Source organism: Triticum urartu, chromosome 2A (assembly GCF_056163025.1).
Source record: "Triticum urartu cultivar PI428250 chromosome 2A, HENAU_Tu73, whole genome shotgun sequence".
In the NCBI taxonomy this organism is placed as follows: domain Eukaryota; kingdom Viridiplantae; phylum Streptophyta; class Magnoliopsida; order Poales; family Poaceae; genus Triticum; species Triticum urartu.
The window spans coordinates 79,753,691-79,781,649 of NC_141874.1; the positions used below are offsets into that span (position 1 = coordinate 79,753,691).

Genomic DNA, 27,959 nt, shown 5'->3' on the forward strand with positions numbered 1-27,959 from the left:
CGACACGACCCGCATAATAATCGTGCCTAGGCGGGCCAGGCCGGGCCAGGCACGATTATAATCGGCTAGGCCGGCCCGCCTTTTTGGCTAGCTATGACCTATGCTAATCGTACCACGCACGACACGACCCACGAGGGCACAGGGGCGATTTTATCGTACGGGCACCCTGGGCACGTGCCCGGGCTCGACGCCGCCAATTTCCCGAACTTCCGAGAGCTTCCGAAGCCACAAGAATCGCAAAAGTTGCTCATATAGGCTGAAAACTCGTGAAAATATGCTGCAAACTGGAAACTGCTGTATAACTGGGCCAACGTGGTCATTTTCTTGTCTATTGGGCCTTTCTTAGAACAACCAGGAGGTCATGCACCCGTTCGTAACGTCGGCCACAACCAACTCGAGAAAATCAGGAGATGAATCGATCGATTTGTTGCCTGTCGAGTAGAGACGAGGAACTCGGGGAGATGGGAACGGGCGCTCGCGCGGCACGCCCAAACCCTAGCTCGTTACTCCATTCTCGAAGACGATCTGGCCACTGGTGGAGGGCAGACTGCCGGAGGGCACGGTGAGCTGCAAGAGTGTTGGCGCGCGGCGGGGCCACTACTCTGTTGGGCAGATCACGTATAATCAAAAGTGCAAGCGCCAAGGCGGCGGCTCCTCCTGTGAAAATTTCATTCCATCTCCGGCGGACGGTGGCTCTTTGCCGTCCGCAGTAGCCGTGCCAGCAGCACTGCCAAGTGTTCGACCAAAACAAAGCCGCGATCAAGAGGCAGCTAGCACCAAACTGTCAAAGAGGGCTACCGCGGCACACGATAATTAGGTGAGTCATTCTCTGTAGTTTTACGAAAAATTATGCAATTTAACATTGATTGTGTCGATTCAAATTATGTTTGTTCAAATTTCAGAATTGGGCATATTTTGATAGATCAGATATGTGATACTTGTGATTTTCGAAAGACCAAAATATTCTTTAGCTTACATTGTGCCCGGGCTTTAGCAATTCGCTAGCTCCGCCACTGCGAGGGCATGTTTACTAAGCGGGCCATGTCGTGCCAGCCCACGTGCTGCACCTTCAAGCCCAGGCACAACCTAGTTAGTAAACGAGCCGGCAAGCTGGGCTGCACATTTTTGCCGATTTTTAGGCCTATTAGGCTGTATTATATATTTTTTTCGGAATATATATATATATATGCGTGCCGGGCACGGCCCGTTTAGCCCGTGTCGTGCCGGCGTGCTCGCGGGTTGGCCTGGCTGGCCCGGCCCGTTTGGCCAGCTTGCTGAAACCCCCAAAGCGATCCCCGTCTTCTTCCTCACTCCCGCTAAACCAAACCTACCCACCGCCGCCTGCCGCCTAGGGTTCCGCCCCCATGACCGTCGGCGAGCCGGAGATGCCGGCGTCGGCGCGCAGGCGTTTGTTCCTCGCCAGGTTCGACGCGCTCATCTTCCTGCATTGCGGGCTGCTCTGGGTCCTCTGCGCGGTGTACCTCGCCTTGGTCATTGCGCGTCTTGCCCTGGGTAAGCTCGAGGTTCCCCCCGCGCTCTGGTCTGCGTCCTGGGTCTGCGCCTACATCGTTCTGTGTCTCACCCCCGTTTCCACGTTCCTCGTCGGCGCGCGCTCCTCGCGCTCCTTGCGCTCCCCGTACGACACCACCGACGCCAACAAGGTACCGCGGAAGAACTCCCCTTGCGCCTTCGAATATGTATGTAACTATGTATGACCCGATTTGCTTCGAAAATAAATAAATAACCGACCGATTTTACATGTGTGTGTGTCTAAATTAAGTTGCCAATTCCAAATTAGGAATTGAGACCCATTGTTTTCCTGAATTCAAAAGCGGCTACCGTATATACGTAAATGCCTCTGCGCCTGTCTATCTTCAGAGCATATAATATGATCTCGTACTGATATTTCTTTTTTGTCGATGTTCAAGGACCCTGCCATGATTGGAGCCCTCATTTCGGCCGCCTTCATGCTGCTCGCAATTGATTATGATAAGGTGGTGGGTCTGTTGGGTGTGGAAGGATGTCAGAGGGAACGGATTGGTTCAATAGTGAGGGATGTGGGGTTAATGGGTGGTATGGCAACATGTTGTTTCGTCACCTTACCCACTATGATACTGAGGCAATGGAGGATGAAGATGAAGTAGAGGATTGTGTGGTTCTGTTGTTGAGGTATATACCTGCCCTCTTCTCTGTCCATCTATTGGTGCCACGTTATATGTTTTTATGAGCATGCTGTTTCTAGTTTCATGAATCCTGATAACTTGTGAGTTTTTTATTTGTGTCGCGATTATTTATACATGTAACCGAGTAACACTTTTGGTGTTGATAACTTTATACCAAATCATTTTGTTGTACATCCCAGTTAGATCTACAAGAAAGTTTGGTTACTCGGCTTGTTGATAGTTGTTAGCTTTCCTAAAAGTATTTGCATTTAACACTGATCTCTTTTGTAAAACAAGTTGCCATTTACCAATCAGATCCACACGGAGAGATCATCAGCGGAAACCTAGTATGCATTGTCCATGCTCAGTCGTTGCCATGATTATTATGACCGGGAAGCTTTGAATTTATCATTCAAAACCATGGATTTCGAGTCGCTCGACTAGTCGCGACTAGTCGTCGACTAGTCGACGAGTCGCAGTTCCAGGGCCGACTCAGCCTCTCGACTCGACTCCTGGGATGAGTCGAGCGACTCGCGCGACTAGTCTCGACTAGTCACGACTAGTCGCGGTTTTTGGGTCGAACGACTCGAGGCAGCGCTGGATCTGGAGCACTCTCCCGCCGCCGTGCTGCTGCTGCTGCTGTGCTGCCTCGCTGCTGCTGCTGCGCCCTTGCCGCCGCGCTGCTGCTGCTGCTGAAGCTGAAGCGGCAAGAGGAGCAGGCTGGGAGGAGGAGCGGTGGCAAGAGAGCTGCTGCGGGGGAGTTGAGAGATCCATCGCTGGGAGGAGTGGTGGACTGGTGGCAAGAGAGTGGCAGCAGAATGTGTGGCGGCTGTGGTGAGGGAGGAGGGAGTGTGGATGGTGGATTAGGTCACAGGAGGAGTATATAGCTACTAGATGGGCTTTTGGGCCACAGGGAAGTGCATAACTAGTGGCCCATCTCTCAGTTGGCCCTGGTTACTGCTGCTGGTGGTGTGCTCCTCCCCTCCTCCCCTGGTTGCTGCTGCTGCTGTGCACTTGTGCTCCTCCCCTGACTGCCTGCTGCTTAACTCGCGTTGACTCGTCGCCATGTCGACTCGTCGACCGTGAGTCTAGACTAGTCACGACTAGTCTAGAGTCGCCCTCCCCGAGCGACCCGTCGACTCATCGACTCGAAAACATTGTTCAAAACCCACCGCAACCCACCATAAGTGGCAGGCCTCAAATTTCAAAGGGCTGGGTTGTGGGGTATCTCTTATTTAATTGCATTATCTTGTTATTTATCTGCCTGTTTATCTGTTTCATATAAATTTAGTGTCTTATTTTAGTCAAGATAGCAAATAGAAATTTAATTGGATTATTCCAGTAAACTATGTTGGTATTATTATAGAACAGAGCTTCATTTAATTCGCAGCTAGTATATACTTGCATGTGGTGTTGTGCCATGGCATTTTACTGCATTCACACATGTTGATATTCTAGTAAGATTTTTGTCTCTTTGTTTTTCCTCAAAGTAACTTGTTTCACAAGTGCAATCTGTAGCAAATATTTTTGATAGTTTATATGATTATTTGTGAATTATATTGCAAAAGTGCTCTTCTGTGCACGGTATCGCTCCCGTCCTTTCGCCTTGAGATTGACAGCCCAAGACGTATAGGCCCATCTTCCCATGTATAGCTATTGTATATCTTCATTTTCCTGGGCCCATGGCCCACATCTGGCAATCACCAGTAGTGATGCTGTTTGTCGACTAGACTCCCATCTCTGACATGCTTTAACGATATGAGCCGTCTGCATAATTATTCTATTCCCAACGACGCCCGTCCGCGGGGTCCCATTTATGACACCCGCACAGCTAGGTCTGCTTACTTTTCCCATTCTTGTCTTATCTCTTTCTATAAGGTGTTCATCTTCGTCATTGATCAAACTTCGCAGCCCCCTTCCACTCCAACGAATCGGATCCTGTAGCTTGATTCACCGAAGAGTCGGACGCAACCCCATGCTGCACCGTCATGACATCTTCAGTTATGGAAATAGAAAACCAGTACATGCGCACAAAGCTAATACTATCAACTTGTTTAAGTTTAACTTACATATGTTAATCCACCATCAACAACTGAGTATCACTCAGACCCCGTAATCGAAGAAGAGGCATCAGAGAACTCCAAAGGAGCCATGCACATGCACTGAAGCTCTCCTTCCTCTGAACTTTGATCTTGCCCCCACTACACTCTGTTGTGTAAATGACTGCTACAAACTATGCCTTCAGTGCGGCCTCTGAACCACCTTCTTGTGCACACACCTCACTGAAGGCTCCTGCCTTTGTTGTCCAAATTCTAAACTTGCTGTGTATTGGACCTGTTAGCACAGAACCTGGCAAATGGCTACATTTGTCAACAAGCTTGCTTTCAGTGCCAACAGCATGAAATATTTTGCATTACACAGCAAGCAATTGCAGTGCCAAATTTCACATTTGCAGAATTCCAGATAAAGGAACAAGGTCATAGTATGGACGGATAGATCAACAAATTTGTGTATAACAACAACGAGTTGCTCAAGAATCTGCAAGATCATTTTTCTACAAATATAGTTCAATGAACTGGAGCAAAGTTATTGATACTATCATTCAGAAAACGTATATCCCCTCACAGCGGACACATGGCCTTAAACATGGGTTCACTAAATAACAAGTACATCATAGTTCTGAAGACATGATCACAGAGACAACATTTCCATCAGCACATACAGATACACAACAGTTTGTCAGGCAAGCTCATTCGGACCTGTTCAATCACATCTACAATGTTTAAGAACTATCATGCAGTCTAAGTTCCGCAGCTCTTGTGCAATTGTTCCTTCGATGACCCTCCATGTCGCAGTTCCTGCAGCCAGCCGTCTTGCGAGGCTGTTCCGGCACATCACCTCGCCGGGCAGGTTGTCCTCCTGTGGACTTGCCATTGACATATTTTGCAGAGCCTGATACGTTTACTTGAAACCTTCATACGGTGCCCTATCCGTGATTGTTGTTGCCATCCCCATCTCCTTCTTCTTAGCTGATGGCAACAGCCTTGCTAATCTATTGTCGGACTCATTAGCTGAATGTGTATCACCATTGGCCTCATCGCTATTACCACCAGTCCCTGCAAATAAGATAGGAATATCTAGCTGATTCAGGTTAACAATGTCTCCGTTTTCTGCAATTCAATCCTGTCAATCGGCATACTTTTCCGTCCACCCAGGAGCTGCAGGTTCATATCGTCTATCGATTGCTCGGACGCTTGTGGGGATTCTTGCCTTCCAGCACTCATCACGGCGCCGGCGCACATATCTGACCCTTGACACTTAATGCCGGCGTCCGCAGCGGTTGATGGATGCCCTGATGGACACCCACCGTAACGGCACCTAGATAATGCAGCGGCTCCATCAGAAATTCCTTGCCGTTCACCTCCTCCAGCACTGTCACTCTGCACAACCATACGAGTTAGGGGTGGATTGATACTAGGACCGATAAGCACAACCAAATGTACAGGATGCCCAGAAAGATTGAGTAACCTTTGAATCGGCTGCATCAGGAACTCCATGTTCACATTTGGTGTTAGCGTGCTTCTCCGCTTGCCGCCTGAACCTAATCCACAACGCGCCCGCAATTGATACTTGAAAAATGCAGCTGCCGAAGGTAGGATACGATCCCAACTACCAACTGTTATCCCTTTGTTTTTTAGCACCTACCAACTATTCTCCCATTTACTCCATCTCCATCCCCCATTGAACGGAAAGTGTGTTTGCTGGTCCACGGATCAGGAAAGCAACAAATGTCATGAGCCACGGCCGATGGAATCAAAACTTATCCCTAATGTGGGCACTATCTCATTCTTGCCTGGGCTCTCTACAAAACCATAGATTGCTTTCTCTAATGCACTGATGCGGCCAGGACACGGTGTCCTCCCTGGTGCAGCAGCCCCGATCCTCACCCTGCATGGAAGAGCGCTCATGAGAAAATTCATAAACTAGCGTACTACCTAGAATCTAGTGATCACATCGTTTAACCGATTACAAACTATCTCTCTACCATGGTACCGGAGCACACAAATCATTCCTGCCACAACTAAATTTTGTCCCATATTCGTTCCTTTTTTGCTGCAATTTTTTCCAATTGGCACTAAACACTGTTTTTGTTTTGTGGCATATAGGTTATACCATTATTTCATACTACAATAGCTACCAAAAACAATTCCATTTGCAGGACATGTAACTTAACATTCAGGGCGTAACACTCCCCATCTAGACAAATTTAAGACGAGAATTTTGGGACGGAGGGAGTACTATTTCTGAATCTGAAATCAAGCTACACCAGCTGCCAATGGTTGCAATATATACTCCCTCCGTCCCAAATTTCTTGGCTTAGATTTGTCTAAGTCACGTTTTAGTATTAGATACATCCGTATCTAGACTAATCTAAGAAAAGAATTTTGGGACGGGGGGGGAGTATCTATGAATCTGAAATCCAGCATCAGAACACTGCAGTACTACCACTGTAGTACTAACCATACTGAAATTTCACAGCACAACCATGATAACTACAAGTGCCATATACAAATCCCCCTTCAGCGCAGTCAGCAACATGCTAATACAGCTCATACCTTTGCATCAACGCTGGAGTTTTTGGGTCAATCTGATTAAGAGAATACTCAGATCCTTGTGGCTGCTCTGTTCCTTGGGCAGTCACCTCTGCGGTACAGATCTGGCCATCCGCACTCACTGCATCCATGGGCGTTAGGAGATCTCCGGTTGGCTGCACCACAGGGTAGTGTGGTGGCTCCATGGCAATGTCGTTGTCGTTGACATCCTCCACCCCTGTTGTCCTGCTCCACCAAATCTTGTATGATGTGAAATATTGGATAGAAACGGCTCCGTAAATCAATGGATTTCACATGCCTAAATCAGCACCTCTTAATCGGCTGTAACAAGAACTCCATTTCCTTGCGCCGTTTGATTATTTCTCGAGCAACAACTCCGCGGCGCAGCAGATTGCAGAGGAGAATGGAGAAAAACCTATTAGCTCGAGGTGGAAGACAAGTGCAACCAGACCTCCCTACGGCATTTACTGCGAAGCAGAGCCAGGTGACGTAAAGCATGTTTTCTGATCCGTGGATCACAATGGAATTGACGTCCCGAGCCTCACGGTGACCTCTTCCCGTCACATGTCCTGGCCCACGTAGCCCATAACTCTCTCTCTCTCTCCTGTATTTTGGGTTTTACTTATTTATGGGCGAACTCCAACAGGGCACAGAAATTTAATGCACCGAATCCCAAAGATCGAACAAGCTGCCTAGATAACGAGCTCATGTGTGCTCGAGACTAGAACAACTGCGTCCATTATATTGGTGTTTCTTGTGCAATAAAACGGAAGAACACCACTGTCGGGGAGTCGATTCCATAATGACAAATGCCACTAGTTCCATTGTTTATACGATTCTTTTGTGCCCCGTGGAGTGTGGATTGTCATGCTTTGTTCTGTCCACCAGTCTTCATAGTCTAATGCATGCGAATATATGGGGTTAGCGATCTCAAGATGGTCTCCATATATGGGATAATTACTGATTAGGCCATATTTTCCCAACGATTGTGCTGAAATTCAGAGTCCATTTTGAGCTAGCTACCATGTACATTGAATTTGCACCTCTGGAATTCAGAGCTAGCTACCATGTTATACGGAGCAATAAGAATACGCTCTATATATGTTGAGTCTCAGTCGTTGTATTCTCCATCAGGTCTGAGGTCCCACACAGCCCTTCCCACTCTACTCTTCATCTTCAAAATTCCTCTTGCTGGTCTAGTAGTTGCAGTGGCATGGTAGTGACCCTTAACATATTGGCATAATACTACTCTACATATATCAATACACACCTGTTCATGATATTGGCTGCTTAATATTGAGAAACATCTCCATATCCTCATTCAAGTACTGTATATGCTGCTAATCTAATTGAATTTTGTTTTTTTATTGACAGACATAACCCTGAACGGATGGTGTTAAGATGGACAAGACAAATACAAGAGCCGACTCTTTGCTGAAGTTTATGACCGCGGATAAGTACTGGATTTTATTTTGTTAGTTACATGTATTGACGACTGTAGACTGATCCACTGCTAGCATCGAGTACTCCATGTGCTAGGAGCTCTCGTAATTTGACATTGTGGCGTTGAAGTGTTTACTTGCTTCTGGGAAGCCTGGAATACATGACCAGACTGTGAGGGGTATACCACCCTCCAAGAGGACAATGCTTTTGTAGGCATATAGAATTTGCCGTGTTGGTAGTGTTATGTTCGATGACTACCATTTCTTCGCAAGCGCCCTGTGGCAGTTACTGAAGAATGTTAAGTTTGTAGCGAGCACAGATGTTACCAATCTACAGATTTGTGGAGTGTGAGTATGTTGTGTTGTGGATATTTCATAGGGGGAGCTCATATCTTAAGCGCTGGTGATCATGAATCTTTTACTACCGAGATGTTTAAGTTGAATGGTTTACCTGTGTAAGTATCTTTTTATCTTGCCTTTGATCATGTTGGCAAAGCAGTTCTCTGTATTGTTCTTCGGATTGCTTGCATTGAACGAATGCACTCAAATTAGAGCCCAGAAGTATTTGAACATGGCCTACTGGGTGGTGCTCAAACATGGCCTGTAGACATTGTTATGTGGTTCTTCCAGGGGTTTTCTTTTTCCACACGACGGTAACACGTGAATGCAATTCTCCAATATGCATGATCTATTGTTCATAAAACTTTATTTTTGCATAAATTACGTTGAATTGTAACACCAATGTGAATTTATTTCTTGAAATTGCGTTATCCTGCCGAGAGGGTAGGTAGATTAGACCGTTGTAGGGGGGCCTCCAAATAAAAGTTCCAAGGAACTACTGACATAACCAGTTTTCGTGACTAACAGTAAAATTAACCATAGTTGTCATTTTTTCGCACAACAGTTCTGATCTGTAGCATCATAATACTTCGATCTGTCAAAAAAGAAATCGGTGTTGTCAATTTGAAAAACCCTTTTCTCCCTAGCAACAAACTTCTATCAACTAATTTTCAACACTTTAAACTAATATGCAATTTGGAACAAATAATTCAAGGTTATATGTTGTTTGAACTGAATAATTCGAGTTTCTATGTTATTTGGAGTCCAACGTTTTTCTCTGAAAGTTTCAACTTTGATTTCAGAATCCCTACTGCGATTGTTATGAAGTTAATTTACAACTGAGTTTATAACTGGAAAATTCAAAATTCCAACAGGAAGTCGCAATTTTTCAAACTTTTTTGGGAAAAATATGCAACAAATATGAACATTTCACTAGTTGGCTTGACCGTGAGCCATAAGCGTTAAAGTGGTTAGCACAATTTCTGGCCGAAATTATTTTTGAATCCATTTTAATATGATGTTATAAGGTATTTTTGACATCCAAACACAATCCGATCCAAATCCGAGTCCGACTAAAAGGATACAGTATAGGATATGGTATTACCAATAGATGACACCGTAGGATAATCCCTTTTTTCTAGCCAGATAATCCGATCCTTTTCAAAAAATGTGGATACACTTTTTTTTAAAACATAGTATAGATGCAAGCGCTCATATACACGCGCATACACTCACCCCTATGAGCACCTCCGAAAGATTTACGAAAGTCATCATAGGCACCTCGTTGTCGACAGGAACGTCTCCTCCCACTGAATACACATAGACGGAAATTCTAAAATAAATCCAGAAATAAATGCGAGCACCAAGATTTGAACCCTCGTGGGCTAGGAATACCACAGTCCCTCTAACCATCCAACCACAGGTTGGTTCACAAATATGGATACACTTTATGTGTAAAGTTTGAAGTATTAACTAGCAAAGCATGAAAAGCATGAATGCTACCTCGCAAAAAAAAAAACTAATATAAGACCGAGGGAGTACTAATTTATTTGGCTTCTTAGTATTATTAGTGCTTTATGTGTGTTTAAAGTGTACAAGTATTGGTACTTGCCTATTGTTTATGTAGAATTTCACTTTAAAGTATTTCTGCTCGATTTCAGCAAAATTACCTTGTAAACTTCCGCATGATTATGGATGGAAATTCTAAGATAGATCGAAAAGGGAAAAGTCCTACCAAACTTGCAACAACAAGACAATACAAAGGAAAAAAGGATGGCAAAAGCCAGAGCTTGGGTGGGCCAAGGTCAATGTTGATGGATGTTTCTTGGAGGAAAGTAGGAGTGGAGCGTGGGGCGCTGAGGTTCAAGATCATAATGGAAGAATTATTTAATAAGCTTGGAATTATATACCGATGTAATGGAGCGGACTGAGCGGGAGCCATGGCTTGTATAGAAGGACTGTGGAAGGTGGTGTCAGGTATGGATCTACCCTTAATCATTGAGACGGATTGTAATCCGGTGGCAGAGACGCTCGCCCCCTCGTCTGTTGATAGACCAAAAATTGGAGCGGTTACGAAGGAAATTGAAGCCATCAAACAAGGGAATAGAGAAGTTAAAGTTTCCAAGTAGATAGAAGGGACAATAGTTTAGTTCATAGTCTTGCCCAGTTTCTGCGTAGAGAGTTGCTTGGTGGGGTTATGCAAGGTACAGTGCTAACCTGCGTATTGAGTGTGGCCTTGCACGATTGTACAAACAATGTTTTCTTTACCTGATTAATACAACCCTCTATTTTCAAAAAAAGTATTGATTATATATTCCATTAATTAGCGTTAGCTTAGACAGAGAAAAAGGGGTTAATTATGAGCTGGAGCAGGATAGAATCGGCCGCTCATCATTTCGGCATGCCCGCTTGGAACCTGAATCCACTAGATGAAATGGGTTAGAATTGAACCCGGAAGAGGGACAGTCGCTAATCCCCATTTCCCAGAAACTCCCTCGGCCCCTCACTGTGGTTAGAGCCGCCTGCCCTCGGCCTTGCAACATTTCGCGTTGTTGTGTTAGTTGTGTCGCCCCTCTGATTGCAACATCGGTGTGACGGCCCCTCTCAATTCTATACCGCGGTGGTGGAGGCCGTGATGTGAGCCTATCCTCTAGCCTTGTGTGACGAGATGAAAAAAGATAGAGAGAAATATGTGGAGAGAGCTTCTCCTATTAAGAGGATAAAGATTGAGAATCTCCATGGCGTGCGTCTAGCAAATCCAGCTGACTTCGCCGTAATTACACTCACACTCAAAGGTATATCTAAAGCTGACCCGTAAATTTGCTCCGTCCACAGACATGGATGACCATCAAACGTTGCCCGCATATATTTCAAGCCTGGTTTCGAGTTAGCGGATGAAATTCATGCAAATAGGCAGATATTCATCAAAGTTTAGATCGATCACTTCACTTCCCGAAGGCCGAAATCCCCCAAAGCGTCCCCCGTCTTCGTCCACCCTCCCGCTAAACCCAACTCCACTCCACCCACCCACCGCCGCCTGCGCCTAGGGTTCCGCCCCCCATGACCGTCGCCGAGCCGGAGATGCCGGCGTCGGCGCGCAGGCGTTTCTTCCTCGCCAGCGTTGACGCGCTCATCTTCCTCAATTGCGGGCTGCTGTGGGTCCTCTGCGCGGGGTCGCTCGCCTTGGTCATCGTGCGCCTTGCCCTGGGTCAGGTCGAGGTCCCCCCCCCCCCCCCCCCCCCGCGCTCTGGGCGGCGTCCTGGGTCTCCATTTACTTCCTTATGTTGCTCGGCCCCGTTGCCTGGTTCCTCGCCGGCGCGCGCTCCCCGTACACCACCACTGACGCCAACAAGGTATCCCGGAAGAACTCCCCTTGCTCCTTTGAATACGTATGACCCAATTTGCTTCGAAAATAAATAAATAACCGACCGATTCTACATGTCTGCGGTTTAAATTAAGCAATTGAGATCCATTGTTTTCCTGAATTCAAAAGCGGCTGCCCTTATATGTAAACGCCTCTGTGCCTGTCTAGCTTCAGAGCATATAATATGATCTCGTACTGATTTTTCTTTTTTGTCGATGCTCAAGGACTTGATGGGGATCCTTGTTCCGGGGGCCTTCATTCTGCTCGCAATTGATTATGATAAGGTGGCGGGTCTGTTGGGTGTGGAAGGATCTCAGAGGGAACGGACTGGTTCAATAGTGAGGGATTTGGGGTTAATGGGTGCTGGTGCAACATGTTTGGTCACCTTAACAACTATGATACTGAGGCAATGGAGGATGAAGTAGAGGGTTATGTGGTTGTGTTGTTGAGGTATATACCCGCCCTCTTCTCTGTTCACCTATTGGTGCCACATTATATGTTTTCTATGAGCATGCTGTTTCTAGTTTCATGAATCCTGATAACTTGTTTTTATTTGTGTCGCGATCATTTATACATGTAACCGAGTAACACTTTTCATGTTGATAACTTTATACCAAACCATTTTGTCGTACATCCCAGTTAGACCTACAAGAAAGTTTGGTCACTCGGCTTGTTGATAGATGTTAGCTTTCCTAAAAGTATTTGCATTTAACACCGAGTTTCTTTGGTAAAACAAGTTGCCATTTGACCACTCAGATCCATACGGATATCATCAGCGGAAACCTAGTATGCATTGTCCATGTTCAGTCGTTGCCATGATTATTATGACCGGGAAGCTTTGAATTTATCATTCAAAACCAACCACAACCCACCGTAAGTGGTAGGCTTCAAATTTCAAAGGGCTGGGTTGTGTGGTATCTCTTATTTAATCGCATTATCTTGTTATTTATCTGCCTGTTTATCCTGTTACATATAAATTTATTATCTTATTTTATCTGCCTGCTTATCCGTTTCATATAAATTTGTTGCCTTATTTTAGTTAAAATAGCAAATAGGAATTTAATTGGATTATTCCAGTAAACTATGATTGTATTATTATAGAACAGAGCTTCATTTAATTCACAGCTAATATATACTTGCATGTGGTGTTGTGCCATGGCATTTTTGTAGAAGTGCATTCACACCTGTTGATGTTCTAGTAAGAATTTTGTCTCTTTCTTTTTCCTCAAAGTAACCTGTTTCGCAAGTGCAATCTGTAGCAAATATTTTTGATAGTTTATATGATTATTTGTGAATTATATTGCGGAAGTGCTCTTCTATGCACGAGCACAGGTGCGCACGGTATCGTTCCCGTCCTTTCGCCTCAAGATTGACAACCCAAAATGTATAGGCCCATGCATAGCTATTGTATATCTTCATTTTCCTGGTACAATTGCCCACATCTGACAATCACCAGTAGCGACGCTGTTTGTCGACTAGACTCCCGGCTCTGACATGTTTGATGATATGAGCCGTCTGCATAATTACTCTGTTTCCAACGATGTCTCTCCACGGGGTCCCATTTATGACACCCGCACAGCTAGACCTGCTTACTTTTCCCATTCACGTCTTATCTCTTTCTATAAGGTGTTCATCTCCGTCATTGATCAAACTTCGCAGCCCCCTTCCACTCCAACGAATTGTATCCTATAGCTTGATTCACCGAAGAGTCGGACGCAACCCCATGCTGCACTGTCATGACATCTTAAGTTGTGGAAATAGAAAATCAGTACATGCGCACGAAGCTAATACTATCAACTTGTTTACCTATTAACTTACATATGTTAATCCACCGTCAACAACTGAGTATCGCTCGGACCCTGTAATCGAAGAAGAGGCATCAGAGAACTCTGAAGGAGCCATGCACATGCACTGAACCTCTCCTTCCTCTGTACTTTGATCTTGCCCCCACTACAATCTGTTGTGTAGATGACTGCTACAAACTATGCCTTCAGTGCGGCCTCTGAACCACCTTCTTGTGCACACACCTCGCTGAAGGCTCCCGCCTTTGTTGTCCAAATTCCAAACTTGCGTTGTATTGGACCTGTTAGCACAGAACCTGGCAAATGGCTACATTTGTCAACAAGCTTGCTTTCAGTGCCAACAGCATGAAATATTTTGCACCATACAGCAAGCAATTGCAGTGCAAAATTTCACATTTACGGAATTCCAGACAAAGGAACAACTCATAGTATGGACGGATAGATCAACAAATTTGTTTATAACAACAACAACTTGCTCAAAGAATCTGCAAAATCATTTTTCTACAATTATAGTTCGATCTGGAGCACAGTTATTGATACTATCATTCAGAAAATGTATATTCCCTCACAGTGGACACATGGCCTTAAACATGGGTTCACTAAATAACAAGTACATCATAGTTCTGCAGACATGATCACAGAGACAATATTTTAATCAGCACATACAGATGCGCAACAGTTTGTCTGGCAAACTCATTCGGACCTGTTCAATCTCATCTACAATGTTTAAGAACCATCATGCAGTCTAAGTTCTGCAGCTGTTGTGCAATTGTTCCTTAGATGACCCTCCATGCTGCAGTTCCTGCAGCGAGCCGTCTTGCGAGGCTGTTCCGGCACATCACCTCGGTCCGGGCAGGTTGTCCTCCTGTGGAATTGCCATTGTCATATTTTGCAGAACCTGATACGTTTACTTAAACCTTTATACGGTGCCCTATCCCTGCTTGTTGTTGCCATCCTCTTAGCTGATGGCAACAGCCTTGCTAATCTATTTGTCGGACTCATTAGCTGAATGTGTATCACCATTGGCCTCATCGTTATTACCACCAGTCCCTGCAAATAAGATAGGAACATCTAGCTCATTCAGGTTAACAACGTCTCCACTTCTGCAATTCGATCCTGTCAATCAGCATACCTTCGTGTCCACCAAGGAGCTGTAGGTTCATCTCGTCTATCGATTGCTCGGACGCTTGTGGGGATTCTTGCCTTCCAGCACTCATCCTGGCGCCCGGCGCATATATCTGACCCTTGACGTTTAATGCCGGCGTTCGCAGCGGTTGATGGATGCGCACCATAGCAACACCTAGATAATGCAGCGGCTCCTTCAGAATTTCCCTGCCGTTCACCTCCTCCAGCACCGTCACCCTGCACAACCATACGAGTTAGTGGTGGATTGATAATATACCGATAAGCACAACCAGGGGCGGAGCCAGGATTTGATCATAGGGGGGGCGAAGAGGAAAATGCACTTGTAAGAAATGAAGCACCAAAGTATAAAATTTCTTAAATATAGCGTCGATATCAAACAAACAATGACAATATTTGTTTTGCAATTACATTGAAATCGCTACATATTTTAATGGCTTAGATGTATATGAGGATATCTACGCACAACAGGTACATGAAACCATCAAACGTCAACATATACATGTTGCTCCGCATTCTTATCAGTAGAGTGGGTGCTTAAAACAAATGGCTTCAATTGTTAGTTATTGTTGGTCTCTTCCTCTTCATGCTTTATGCAATTATAGACTTCTAGTCAGTACAAAAACAGGCGTATCATTTGTAATTGATTCTAACCAGTTGTAGTAATTGTAAAATAATACATCTATGTAGCATACCTTAGGATGAGATTAGATAGACCCACAAGCCGTCTGTGAGAGCCGAGAGGTGGAGATGTTTGCCAATTAGATCAGCTTGTGGTAGACTCAAACCGGCGGCGGAATCTGCAGCTTCATCAGTCAGTTCACCAGTGATGTTGATGATCTGCACTCGATTAAGCCCTAGCTCTGCGACGGTGGCGGCGGCAGAAACGATCGAGGATGGAGTCGAGCCAACAGATGGCAAAGCGATGTATTGTGTCCAATCGACAAGAAATACTCAGGGCGTGCAGACCAGCAGATCGGCCCAATTCTGGCACGTGGGCTGTGGGCTATCAATTTTGGGCTTGGCAGGCCTACGTGTTTGCTAATGGCTAGATATTAGACTAAAAAAGGCTAATGGCCAGATATCAATTATCAACAGGCGTCAAGCTAGCCAACTAATTCTCCTGGTCCATCGCTAGTCCCCGCTGAGTATCGTTGAGGGGGGCCGATCGATAGGGGGGGTCTGGCGTAACACTTCCCCAGTAATATATACTCCCTCCGTTCCTAAATACAAGTCTTTGTAGAGATTCCACTATGAACCACATACGGATGTATATAGATGCATTTTAGAGTGTAAATTCACTCATTTTGCTCCGTATGTAGTCCATAATGGAATCTCTACAAAGACTTACATTTAGGAACGGAGGGAGTATCTCTGAATCTGAAATATAGGTACACCAGCTGCCAATGGTTGCAATATATCTGTGAATCTGAAATCCAGCATTAGAACACTGCAATACTACCACTGTAACGCTAACCATACTGAAAATTTCACAGCACAACCATGATAACTACAAGTGCCATATACAAACCCCCCTTCAGCGCAGTCAGCAACATGCTAATACAGCTCATACCTTTGCATCAACGCTGGAGTTTTTGGGTCAATCTGATTAAGAGAATACTCAGATCCTTGTGGCTGCTCTGTTCCTTGGGCAGTCACCTCTGCGGTACAGATCTGGCCATCCGCACTCACTGCATCCATGGGCGTTAGGAGATCTCCGGTTGGCTGCACCACAGGGTAGTGTGGTGGCTCCATGGCAATGTCGTTGTCGTTGACCTCCACCCCCGTGGTCATGCTCCACCAAATCTTGTATGATGCGAAAGATTGGATAGAAACGGCTCCGTAAATCAATGGATTTTCACATGCCTAAATCAGCACCTCTTAATCGGCTGTGACAAGAACTCCATTTCCTTGTGCCGTTTGAGTATTTCTCGAGCAACAACTCCGCCGCGCAGCAGATCGCAGAGAATGGAGAAAACCTATTAGCTCGAGGTGGAAGACAAGTGCAACCAGACCTCCCTACAGCATTTACGACTCCCTCCGTCTCAAAATAAGTGTCTTAACTCTGGTACAACTTTGTACTAAAGTTAGTATAAAGTCCAGACAGTTATTTTGGGACGGAGGGAGTACTAAGCAGAGCCAGATGATGTAAATCATGTTTTCTGATCCACGGATCACAACGGAATTGACGTCCCGAGCCACGGCTCGAGTATCCCGCGCCTCACGGTGACTTCTTCCCGTCACATGTCCTGGCCCATGTAGCCCATATGTCTCTCCTGTATTTCGGGTTTTACCTATTTATGGGCGAATTCCAACAGGGCACAGGAATTTAATGCACCGAATCCCAAAGATCGAACGAGCAGCCCAGATAACGCGATCACGTGTGCTCGAGACTAGAACAACTGCGTCCATTATATTGGTGTGTCTTCTGCAATAAAACTGAAGAATACCACTGTCGGGGAGTTGATTCCATAATGACAAATGCCAGTAGTTCCATTGTTTATAGCATTCTTTTGTGCCCTGTGGAGTGTGGATTGTCATGCTTTGTTCTGCCCACCAGTCTTCATAGTCTAATGCATGTGAATATATGGGGTTAGCGATCTCAAGATGGTCTCCGTATATTGGATAATTACTGATTAGGCCATCTTTTGCCATCGATTGTGCTGAAATTCAGAGTCATTTTGAGCTAGCTACCATGTACATTGAATTTGCACCTTTGAGGCCCCCAGCCTTTCCAAATTAGGCTGTTATACGGAGCAAGAAGAATTACGCTCTATATATGTTGAGTTTCAATCGTTGTATTCTCCATCAGGTCTGAGGTTCCACACAGCCCTTCCCACTCTACTCTTCATCTTCAAAATCCCTCTCGCTGGTCTAGTAGTTGCAGTGGCATGGTAGCGACCCTTAACATATTGGCATAATACTACTCTACATATATCAATGTTCATATTTTTTGGTTGCTTAATATTGAGAAATAGCTCCATATCCTCATTCAAGTACTTGTATATGCTGCTAATCTAATTGAATTTTGTTTTTTTATTGGCAGCCATAACCCTGAATGGATGGTGTTAAGATGGACAAGACAAATACAAGAGCCGACTTTTTGCTGAAGTTTATGGCCACGGATAAGTACTGGATTTTATTTAGTTAGTTGCATGTATTCACGACTATAGATTGATCCACTACTAGTATTGAGTACTCCATGTGCTAGGAGCTCTCATTTGACATTGTGACGTTGAAGTGTTTACTTGCTGGCTTGCTGCTGGGAAGCCTGGAATACATGACCAGACGGTGAGGGGTATACCACCCACCAAGAGGACAATGCTTTTGTAGGCATATAGAATTTGCCATGTTGGTATTGTTATGTTCGATGACTACCATTTCTTCGCAAGAGCACCCTGTGGCAGTTACTGTAGAATATTATGTTTGTAGTGATCACTGATGTTACCGATCTACAGATTTGTGGAGTATGAGTATGTTCATTTTCTTTTGTCTTGGATATTTCGTAGGCGGAGCTCATATCTTAAGCGATGGTGATCATGAATCTAAATTGAAGGGTTTACCTGTGTAAGTATTTTTTTTATGTTGCCTTTGATTCATGTTGGCAAGCAGTATTCTTTGGATTATTTGCATCGAAAGAATGCACTCAAATTAGAGCCTAGAAGTACTTAACATGGCCTAGTGTGGGTGGTGCTCAAACATGGCCTATAGGCATTGTTATGTGGTTCTTCTAGGGTTTTTCATTTTTCCATACGATGGCAACACGTGAATGCAGTTGTCCAATATGCACGATCGATTGTTCATAACACTTTTTTTTTGTATAAATTACGTTGAGCTGTAACACTGATGTGAATTTATTTCTTGAAATAGCGTTATCCCACCAAGAGGGTAGGTAGATTAGACCAAAAAAATTGTAGGGCGCCCTCCAAATCTAGTTTTCCAATTAGCAGTAAAATCAACCATAGTTATCATTTTTTTTGCACAACAGTTTCTGTGGCATCATAATAATTTCACCCATCTAAGAAAAATTGGCGTCGTTAACTTGGAAAACCCTTTTCTTGCTAGCGACAAAGTTTTATCATCTAATTTTCAACACTACAGACCGATATGCAACAAATACAATCATTTCTGTTAAAGTGGTTAGGATAAATTCCGACTGAAATCGTTTCCGAATCCATTTTAATAGGGTGCTGTAAGATAATTTTGACATTCAAACACAATGCGATCCAAACCCAACTCCGACTGAAAGGATACGGTATAAGATATGGTATTACTAATAGAAGACACCGTAGGATAAGTATTTTTTCGAGCCAGATAATCCGATCCTTTAAAAGAATATGGATAAACACTTTATGTGTAAAGTTTGAAGTATTAATTAGCAAAGCGTGAATGCTATCTCTGCTGACGAGACAAAACGTAAGCTCATCACTAATAGTCTTACTAATATATCTGGCTTATTTTACGAAAAAGCATAGGAGCTCTTGGGTGCTACACCCTCCTATATTCAAAAATAATTTAGTAATTCAAAAAAAGTCAAAAAATCCTGAAACTTTTTATGGAATTAAACATGACCAAGTATTGCACTCGTATAAAAAGATTAAATAGGGAATCCGGGGTCAAAGATTTCCCAAAAAATGCTAGATACAAGTACTATTCGTGCTATATTGTCGTCATAAATTTGTTTTTCCTGAAGTCAATGGGAATCATTCCTTGGCCAAACTTTTTATATGAGTACAATACCTAGTCATATTTGGTTAAAAAATATCTCCAGGATTTTTTGACTTTTTTTTTGAATTATTAAATTATTTTTGAATATATGAGTGTGGAGCACCGAGTGCTCCTAATCTGCTTCGGCTTATTTTAGCACTACTTTCAGTGCTTTATGTGTGTTTAAAGTGTACAAGTGTTAATACTTGCCTATTGTTCATGTATAAGTTTGCTTTGAAGTATAAGAGAGAGTGAGAGAGAGAGGGGGGGGGGGGGGGGGGGGGGTTAATTATGAGCTGGGCAGGATACAATCGGGCAACAACAAAAAAAGGATCGGGCGCTCACCATTTCAGCATACCCGTTTGGAACCCGAATCCACTAGGTGAAATGGGTTAGAACAGAAACCCGGAAGCGGGACAGCTCGCCGCAAAACCCCCTCCCCTGTTCCTCGCCAATCCCCATTTGGCCATTTCCCACAAACCCCAGTCCCCTAGCTGCGCCAACCCCAACCACTCCGGCATTCCGCCCCCGTCCAAGCTTCGAGGAGCTAGCTAGGGCTTCCCACCCCGATGGCCGCCGTGAAGCCCTCGCCGCCGCCGTTGCCGGCGGGGACCGTCGTCGTGGTGCTCGCGCTCGTGCGCTCCGTCCTCGCCCTGACGCTGGCGCTCGGCCGCGTCCTGCTCGTCGCGGCCGAAGCGCTCCCCTACCTGGTCTTCGCGGCTCTGTGGGTCATCTCCGCGGCCGCGGCTACCAAGGTCGTGGGGAGCCGAGCCTGGGACGAGGGCTCCGCCCCCGCCGTGTTTCTCCAGGCGCTCGCGGACGGGGCTCTCAAGGCCAGCTTCCTTGTCCTGCAAGCGCTTGGCGCCGTGATGCTGTGCGGCCAGTTCCTGCTCTACGTGGCTGCAGCTGTATCTGGATCCGGTTCAGAGTTCCAGAAGGTATCGTCGAAATAAGCACCCGTAACATTTCCTTCCACTGAATTGCAGCAGTCGATACGCAGCAAGCTATCCTAATTAATACATCAACAAAATTCACATGCCCATCATTCTAATCAAGTTGTCCTGATGGGAATAGGAATGAAATGTTGTGTAGTGTTTCATGTGATTTCATCTGCATCGTTCAATTTTCGACCCATTCCATACTCATGTCCCTCGTTGTGGTTTTGCTGAAATTGCTGCCCTCCTCAGAGAGCCCATGGAGCTTTCAACCAGGAGTTGATTAGGGGCGTTCCACCCCGCACCGCAGTCCTTGGAACGTTAGCGTCTACGCCCTTCATCCTGCTAATTTTAGCCGGTTCTCTGGTGGAATGCATGATGTCGAAAAAGATTGGTTCTGTGATTGTGGATGTGGGGTTATATGGCTCCAGTGCGATACCTTGCTTTGTTGTCATTCCAGCTGTGGTACTGAGTAACTGGAGGGAGGACCAGATGTCAAAGAAAAACATGACTCACCTTGCAGACTCTTGAGGTATACCTTTCCCTATATACAGAAGCCATATTATTTTCAGTTAATGTGTATATCTTGTGCACATTATTGGTCTCCTAATAACAAAACAGTTCCCCAATGTTGTGAATTTGCAATCATTTTTCTTAGCTGTAGGAACCTTGATTGTTGTTTGTTAACATGGAGTACTGTTATATCTTAAACCAATGAGGGTTTTCCTGTTCCTTCTGGTAGTTGCATATTTGCATTGATGACAAACATTGGGGTTAGCCTCACTCTTCAGTTATGCTGAGTGGCCAACTGCCGCAGTTCTACTGTGTGCCTTTATTGTGAACTGATCATCAAAATGCTATTAGATATTTACATTTAGCATTGATCTTCTTTGGTTCAAGTCATCAATTAACCAATCAGATGCCTACTAATAGATCACCAGTGAGAACCTAGTATGCGTTGTTCATGTCCAGTCATTCCTGGGATTATTGTGATTGGGCAACAATTTATTCATCGAAATCCACCATAAGTGGTAGGTCTCAGATTTCAAAGGGCTGGGTTGTCGGGCATCTTCTACATAATCGCATTATCTTGTTATTTATCCGCCTTGTTTTATATGTTATGGAAAACTTAGTGCTTTGTTTTAGTGAAGATAGCAAACAGAATCTCAATTCAACTATTCAAGTCGGTAAACTATGCTTGTAGCATGATTGTGATATCTAGAGTAGTCAACTCTTCCATTAATTTGTAGCTACTTTCTACTTGCATGTGGTGTTACTCCATGTCATTTCTGTAGAAGTGTGTCGGTGTACAAAAAGGGGTACACTTTTTGTACCCCTATGACTGTGCACGGGCAGTCTGAGCCACGGACGCCGCCACACCGAGCACGGCAAGGGAGGTAAACCAAGGTAAGGCTGAAGCTGAAGAGGAGCAGAACGACACCAAGACCACAAAGAGCAGAGGGGACAAAGCAGCCCCCCCCCCCCCCCCCCCCCCCGGGCAAGATCCTTGCCGGGGGGCAGCTTTAGCTAGCCCGGCAAAATCCTTGCCGAGGCGGCTCGCCCCACACCTACGGAGCAAGGTCACCCTCGAGTCCACTGCCCCCATGGGGCAAGGATTCGGGAGACTTCCCCGTGGTGGCATGCAGATCTTTGTGAAGACATTCAAAGGCCAGATACCCACTTAAGAAGGTGATGACCCTTGGCGGGATCCCAGCCAAGGAGGACCGCAAGGCCCCCGACAAGAGCCTTGCCGGGGATGACAGCGAGCGCCACGGCAAGACCCTTGCCGGGGCCCCGGCAAGGCCCTCGCCAAGGGCACCCGTGGGGCCACCATCAGGCCCACACCAGTCGCGCCCCCACCGCCGTTCGCATGCAGCTGCCAACCCAACCAGTTGTGCAGGCACCTGTGTGGCGGCATGCAGATCTTCGTGGAGACCCACCACTGCGCCACCTCAGCTGCTTGCCTGCCTACATGGCACCACAAGCACCGCTGGCCAGGGCGCGTGTCCACACAAGAGGGAGCGGCGACGCACGGGACAGGGCTCTCCCCCCGTCCCCGATAAAGCAAGGACACCTAAGCAAGGCGCATTAAATGCGCCTTGTCATGTAATGCGAGGGATAAACTCGCATTACTGTACCCTTTCCACCTCCTGTGTGCCATTGTGGCAGCCCCTTTCCTATAAAAGGAGGCCCGAGGCGACCAGGAGGGGGATTCGGCTTTTTGGAGCTCTTCACGCTCCATAGCTAGCTCAAGAACACAGATATACAATCCACCAAAGCAGGAGTAGGGTTTTACGCATCCTCGCGGCCCGAACCTGGATAAAGGAACCGTGTGCTATCTGTTTGATCCGCTCTTCTCACGACCCCCGCGCCCCCGCAACCGTAGTAGGGATTCTTGTGATCCCATAGGTGTCGTTTCACATCGACATCTTTGGCGCACCAGGCAGGGGCGACGCAGTTGTGAGAATCGACTTTAGCAGTTAGGTCGACGCTCCTTCATCTTCGTGACCCTTGAAGAAGAAAAGGGGCCAGGAGATCAGAACTCGAGCGATCGCAAATAAAAGCTAAGTTGCACTGAACCCTTGCTTATACTACCCTTTTTGTTGAGGTTATTCCCCCGGAGATGTCGCGCCTTTGTATGAAAAACCTGCACGCCAGGGGGCTCTACCACGATCGGCAACGCCCTTGTCCTGTTTCGAGTCCGCTCAACAGCTCAAGCGGCTGCGTCGAGAGTGGCAGAGTGGCCTCCCGTGATCGGCAACGCCCTCGATTCTGACTCGAGTCAAGCTCGACAGTTCGAGCGGCCGCGTTCAGAACGGGGAGGTGGCTCGACCGGCTGCACGTGTACCCGGCAGGCCATGGGGATCCGTCCCCAAGACGCCGCTTGGGGCTTCCGGGCCGGCAAGCCTTCCCGATCGGCGTAGGGCGCACATACAAAGAGGAATTAAACGGGAAAATAACGTGCATGAAAATTAAGAGTACTTCAAAGTTATATTACATCTCATCATTGCTGCGGTCCTAACTAAAGATAAAATTTATCTTGTTCGGGAACCCGCAGCAGCAAAGAAGAACGGGATGCTTAATCCCGGCGCTGGCCTTCCACCCTCTTGATTTCGTCGATGCAGTCGGTGATGGGCTTGATGCGCTCCTTGAGCACCGCGGGGTCAGCGCCCTCCGGCAAGCTCTTCATCGCGGCCACGAAGTCAAGGCCGGGATTCCAGTACGCCACCTTGGTGAGGACCTTGGTCACGACCCTCCGGCAAAGCCGCCAGGCCTCCTCGGCCAGCGTGGCCGTCCTGTTGGAATGGAGATAGGCCAAGGCCCCGAGGACGCCCTCGAAGAACTGGGTCAGCTTGGCGTTGACGGTCCCGCTGCGCTCAGGGGCGTACCTCACGTTTGGCAACCCCATGGTGGCCAATTGCGAGGTAACCCTGCCAGCGACGACCTCCAGATGGCTGATCCACCTGTTCTCGCCCGCCACGTATTCTTGGTGGGAGGCGGCCTCGTTCGCCCGCAGCTGCTTCTCCCCTTCCAGGCTCTGGGTCAAGGCCTCCTCCCGAGCCCTGCTCCCCGACAACAGCTTCTCGAGATCCTTCAGCTTCAGCTTGAGGTCCCTGATGGAGTTCTGCGCCTCGGAGAGCTCCCCGGCCCTGCTGATGACCAATCCTTGCGCCTCTGCCAAGGCGCAGTTGAGCGTGCTCTTCTCGCCGGATAGCTTGAGGGCCTGCTCCTTCAGCTCGTCCCGCTCCACTTCCAGCTCCTTCACCTTGCCGGCGTGAGCCAGGGCTTGGGCATCGAGTGCCTCTTTGTGCCTCTGCTCCAGCTCGTGGGTCCGTCGTGCGACAAGGGTCTCGAGCTCCTCGTCCTTGCCGCGGAGCGTTGCGGCAAGCTTCGCCTCACGCGCGGAGAGGTCCTCCTCCTGGGAGTCCAAGGCGGCTTGATGCTGGTTCCGGGTGGCTTCGGCCGCGGCAGCCAAGTTCACCGCCTTCTCCTGGGCCTTCTCGATGTCGGCCAGCTTCATGGCGAGCTCCACATCGCGCTGGGACAATTTCTCCTGGAAGGCCCTCTGCTCCTCGCGGGACTGGTGGAACCAAGTCTACGTCTCGGCGATGCGCGCCTTGACACCGACAAAGTGACTTTGGAGGACACATGCTGACGTTGTAGTGAAATATTCTCCCCTTTCACGGGGTTTCGGTGTCCGTTCAGCTATTCCTAAAAAGTGATTCATTTGGCAAAAGCATTTTCCAAGAAATATTGTCGATAGTTTCATATGTTTATTTCTAATTTTATTGGTGCTTCTTGTGCAAAAAACTTGAAGGATACTACTGTTGTGGGGAGGATTGCATAATGACAAATATATTTCATTCAGACAAGCTACATCATGCCATTAGTTGCACTGAATTTTTCTTATTCTGCTACTTATCCCCTAAAAGTAATTTCGCCAACTAGTTTCCTATGCATACCATTCTTTCGTGCCCCGTGGAGTGTGGATTGCCCTGCTTTGCTCTGTCCAGTGGTCCTCATAGTGTACTTCATGAGAATATTCGGGGCTTATGAGCTCGAGATGGTTTCCATATGTGGAATAACCACCGATTAGGCCATTTTTTTACCATCGGGTGTGCAATTCAGTGGCTAGTTTGAGCTAGCTACCATTTACATTGAATTTGCACCTTTGAAGCACTCAGCCTTTCCAAATTAGGCTGTCATGCAGACCAAGAATTATTATGCTTTATATGCTGAGTCACAATTGTTCTCCGTTCCCACTCTTTATCTAAAAAAACCTCTATCTGGTCTAGTTGCAGCGGCATTAATGTGGTGAACCTTGCCATGTCAGTATACTACTACTACTACTGTACATATATCACTACGTACAAGTTTATAATGTTTGGTGCTTAATATCAATAGACACCTACACAACCCCATTCAAGTTATAGTTTTCTGCTGCTAATCTAATTGAACGTTGGTTTTCTTTATTAACAGACATAATACTGAATGGAAGGTGTGAAGATGGGCAAGGCAAATTACAAGAGCTGACTCTTTGCTGAAGTTTATGGCCGCTGATGAGTTCTGGGTTATAGTTATCTGTAGACATGACTGTAGATTGGTCCACTGCTAGTATTGTATACTCCACGTGTTACGAGCTCCTGTAATTCGACATCGTAGTGTCCTAGTGTTTACTTGCTGCTGGGAGGTCGGGAGTCACGAGACCAGATAACGAGGGGTATAAATAAAACCCTCCCGGAGGAGAATGCTTTTCTTTGCAAGTCAATGGCCCATCAATATCTCTTAGCTATAAAGTTTGTCAACATTTCTCGTCTGTCTGAAATTTCTGACTAGGAGCATCGACGTGAGGACAACGTGAGTATCTTCTCACCACTGACAAATCCGCCTTATTTTCCGTATTCTCAGTTTTCCTATATCGCCACTTTGCAATCAACATTGTTACGGATTACATATGACTGGCAATTTTGCGCAGTTGTTCCAAGTTTCCTTTTGTCGACGGTGACAAACGATGAAGGCAATTCTCATAGATGCATGATGGACTGTGGTCCATATAATCAATTTTTCAGTACACTTTGGACTGCAGCTGTGTTTTGAACCTTGTTTTCTGAAACTGCGTTATCCTCAACAGGAGGGTAGGATCAATCCGAACTGTCACTTGCTTTGGACAACAATTACTTTCTTACTGGCCGCTTCTTTATCAAAATCTACCTAATTGTGCAGTCATAATAGTTCGACCCTAGTCTCCAAAATGCACGGTTGCCCATTTGTGAAACCTTTTTTTTCCCGCGACAGGTGATCTTCGCTTCTATGCTCCAGTTTGAAACTTTCAGAAGCTAATATAAGGGGCTGACTAACAATCAGGCGATTGATTTTTTTTTTTGAAATTTCACTAAACTTTCAGAAGCTAATATAAGGGGCCGACTAACAATCAGGTGATTGATTTTTTTTTTTTTTGAATTTCATTAGAATCATCCAGAGTCCAACGGCTTTGGTTCGTTTTCTCCCTCGAGCTGAAACCATAAAATCACCAAACCTGAACCAGTCAATGCCTTTCTTCCCCTTCAGCTGGGAAGCCGCCGTCTTCGCCTCCGGTGAGGTCATGGTGAGCCCTCGTCGGAGATGCTGCAGCTGGCAGCTGCGCCCTTGGCTCGAGCTCGGATGCTATAATCCTAGCGGCAATAAGAGAAAAAAAAAACACTCACCTGCACCGCGAACCCTCTTCGACAGTGATGCGACGTCCCCATCAGCGTCCCATCCGGCCGTGCCGCGACCTCCTGGACCTCGTGCTCCGTTTCTTCTGCAGAATTCAACTTTTTTTTTGGCAACAAAAGCCCTCAAAGAGGGCTAATCTTTATTCTTTAGCAACCTAAATAATGTACAGAAAGAAGTTTCCCCATAGGAAAGGAGATGGCTTCAAAAGCCATTTTGGAATTACATCTATAGGCTTTGCTGCATAAGAAGGTGCAAAGTAAGCCTTTTTGGCTAGAGAATGAGGTAGGAGAATTTTGAGCCTAGGAATGTGCTTGGCTAGAGAATGAGGTACAAGAGCCGAGGCTAAAGGTGAGGTTGAAGAAATCTGCTATAACTGGATGGTCTGATCCTCCAATGACGAAAAAAGGTTTCCTCCTGCTTTATATTATATAAAGCGATCATCACCGATTATCTGATCTTCCAATGTCCTGGGTGTTCAAGTAAATTCTTGGCTTCAACGGCTTCAACTAGTGTCCTGCGGTCGCCGGCGGGATCCGGCCGCCCTCGCCGGCGCGCGGCCCGGATCCGGCCCTCCCTCCCCCCCGCCCTTCCTCCCCCTCCCCTCCTTCCGCCCTCGCGCCGCCTCCCCGGGAGGCGGCTGGGGCGGCCCCGGTGCCACTGCACTCGGCCTCGCTCCGCTCTTCCTCTCCCCTGCCGTCGCCGGCGGGCGCCCCCGGCTCCGGCCCGGGGGGTGCCGGCGGCAGCAGGATCTCCCTTCCTCGCGCGCACGTCCTCCTGGCCCGGGGCAGGGAGGCGGCGACGGTGTCGCTCGGCTTGGCGGCGGTCCGGTGACCCGGCGGGGTGGCCGGCGGCAGACGTGGTGGCGGCGCTGCTCCTTGGCGGCGGGGCGGCGTGGTGGTGCTGGGTGGCCGACGTCGCGCCCCGGCCCAGATCTGGCCCCATCTGGGTCCTAGCGGGCCGCCCCCCGGCGTGGCCTCGTTGTCTGCGGCGCGGTGAGGAGGAGGAGGAGCGGCTCGGATATGGGGCATCGGCGCCCACTAGTGCAGAACCGGGCAATAGCACCGGTTCGTAAGGCCCTTTAGTGCCGGTTCGGTAACCGGCACTAAAGTGTGGGCACTAAAGGTCCCCCTCCCCCTTTAGTACCGGTTCAGCACGAACCGGTGCTAAAGGGCAACCACGTGGCACGAGCCAGCTCCGGGGGCAGGGAGCCCTTTAGTACTGGTTGGTGACACCAAC

The 27,959-nt window shown here is 46.9% G+C and overlaps 2 protein-coding genes and 1 long non-coding RNA gene across 3 annotated transcripts; all 3 read left to right on the top strand.

Annotated features, from left to right (window-relative positions):
• The first annotated feature begins 1,288 nt into the window (after positions 1-1,288).
• On the top strand, positions 1,289-8,712 carry LOC125531012 (uncharacterized). Its single transcript, XM_087539628.1, has 3 exons — positions 1,289-1,661; positions 1,929-2,169; positions 8,150-8,712. The coding sequence occupies exons 1-2, from the start codon at positions 1,365-1,367 to the stop codon at positions 2,142-2,144; spliced, it is 513 nt and encodes a 170-aa protein (XP_087395754.1). The 5' UTR covers positions 1,289-1,364; the 3' UTR covers positions 2,145-2,169; positions 8,150-8,712.
• A 2,749-nt stretch (positions 8,713-11,461) lies between these two features.
• Positions 11,462-18,695, top strand: LOC147983904 (uncharacterized). Its single transcript, XR_015615763.1, has 3 exons — positions 11,462-11,909; positions 12,145-12,370; positions 17,912-18,695. It is a non-coding gene; the product is annotated as an uncharacterized LOC147983904 (long non-coding RNA).
• A 1,303-nt stretch (positions 18,696-19,998) lies between these two features.
• Positions 19,999-25,824, top strand: LOC125530488 (uncharacterized). Its single transcript, XM_087543211.1, has 3 exons — positions 19,999-20,510; positions 20,760-21,039; positions 25,488-25,824. Exons 1-2 carry the CDS (start codon positions 20,142-20,144, stop codon positions 21,036-21,038), a joined length of 648 nt encoding a protein of 215 aa, XP_087399337.1. The 5' UTR covers positions 19,999-20,141; the 3' UTR covers position 21,039; positions 25,488-25,824.
• Positions 25,825-27,959: the final 2,135 nt, after the last annotated feature.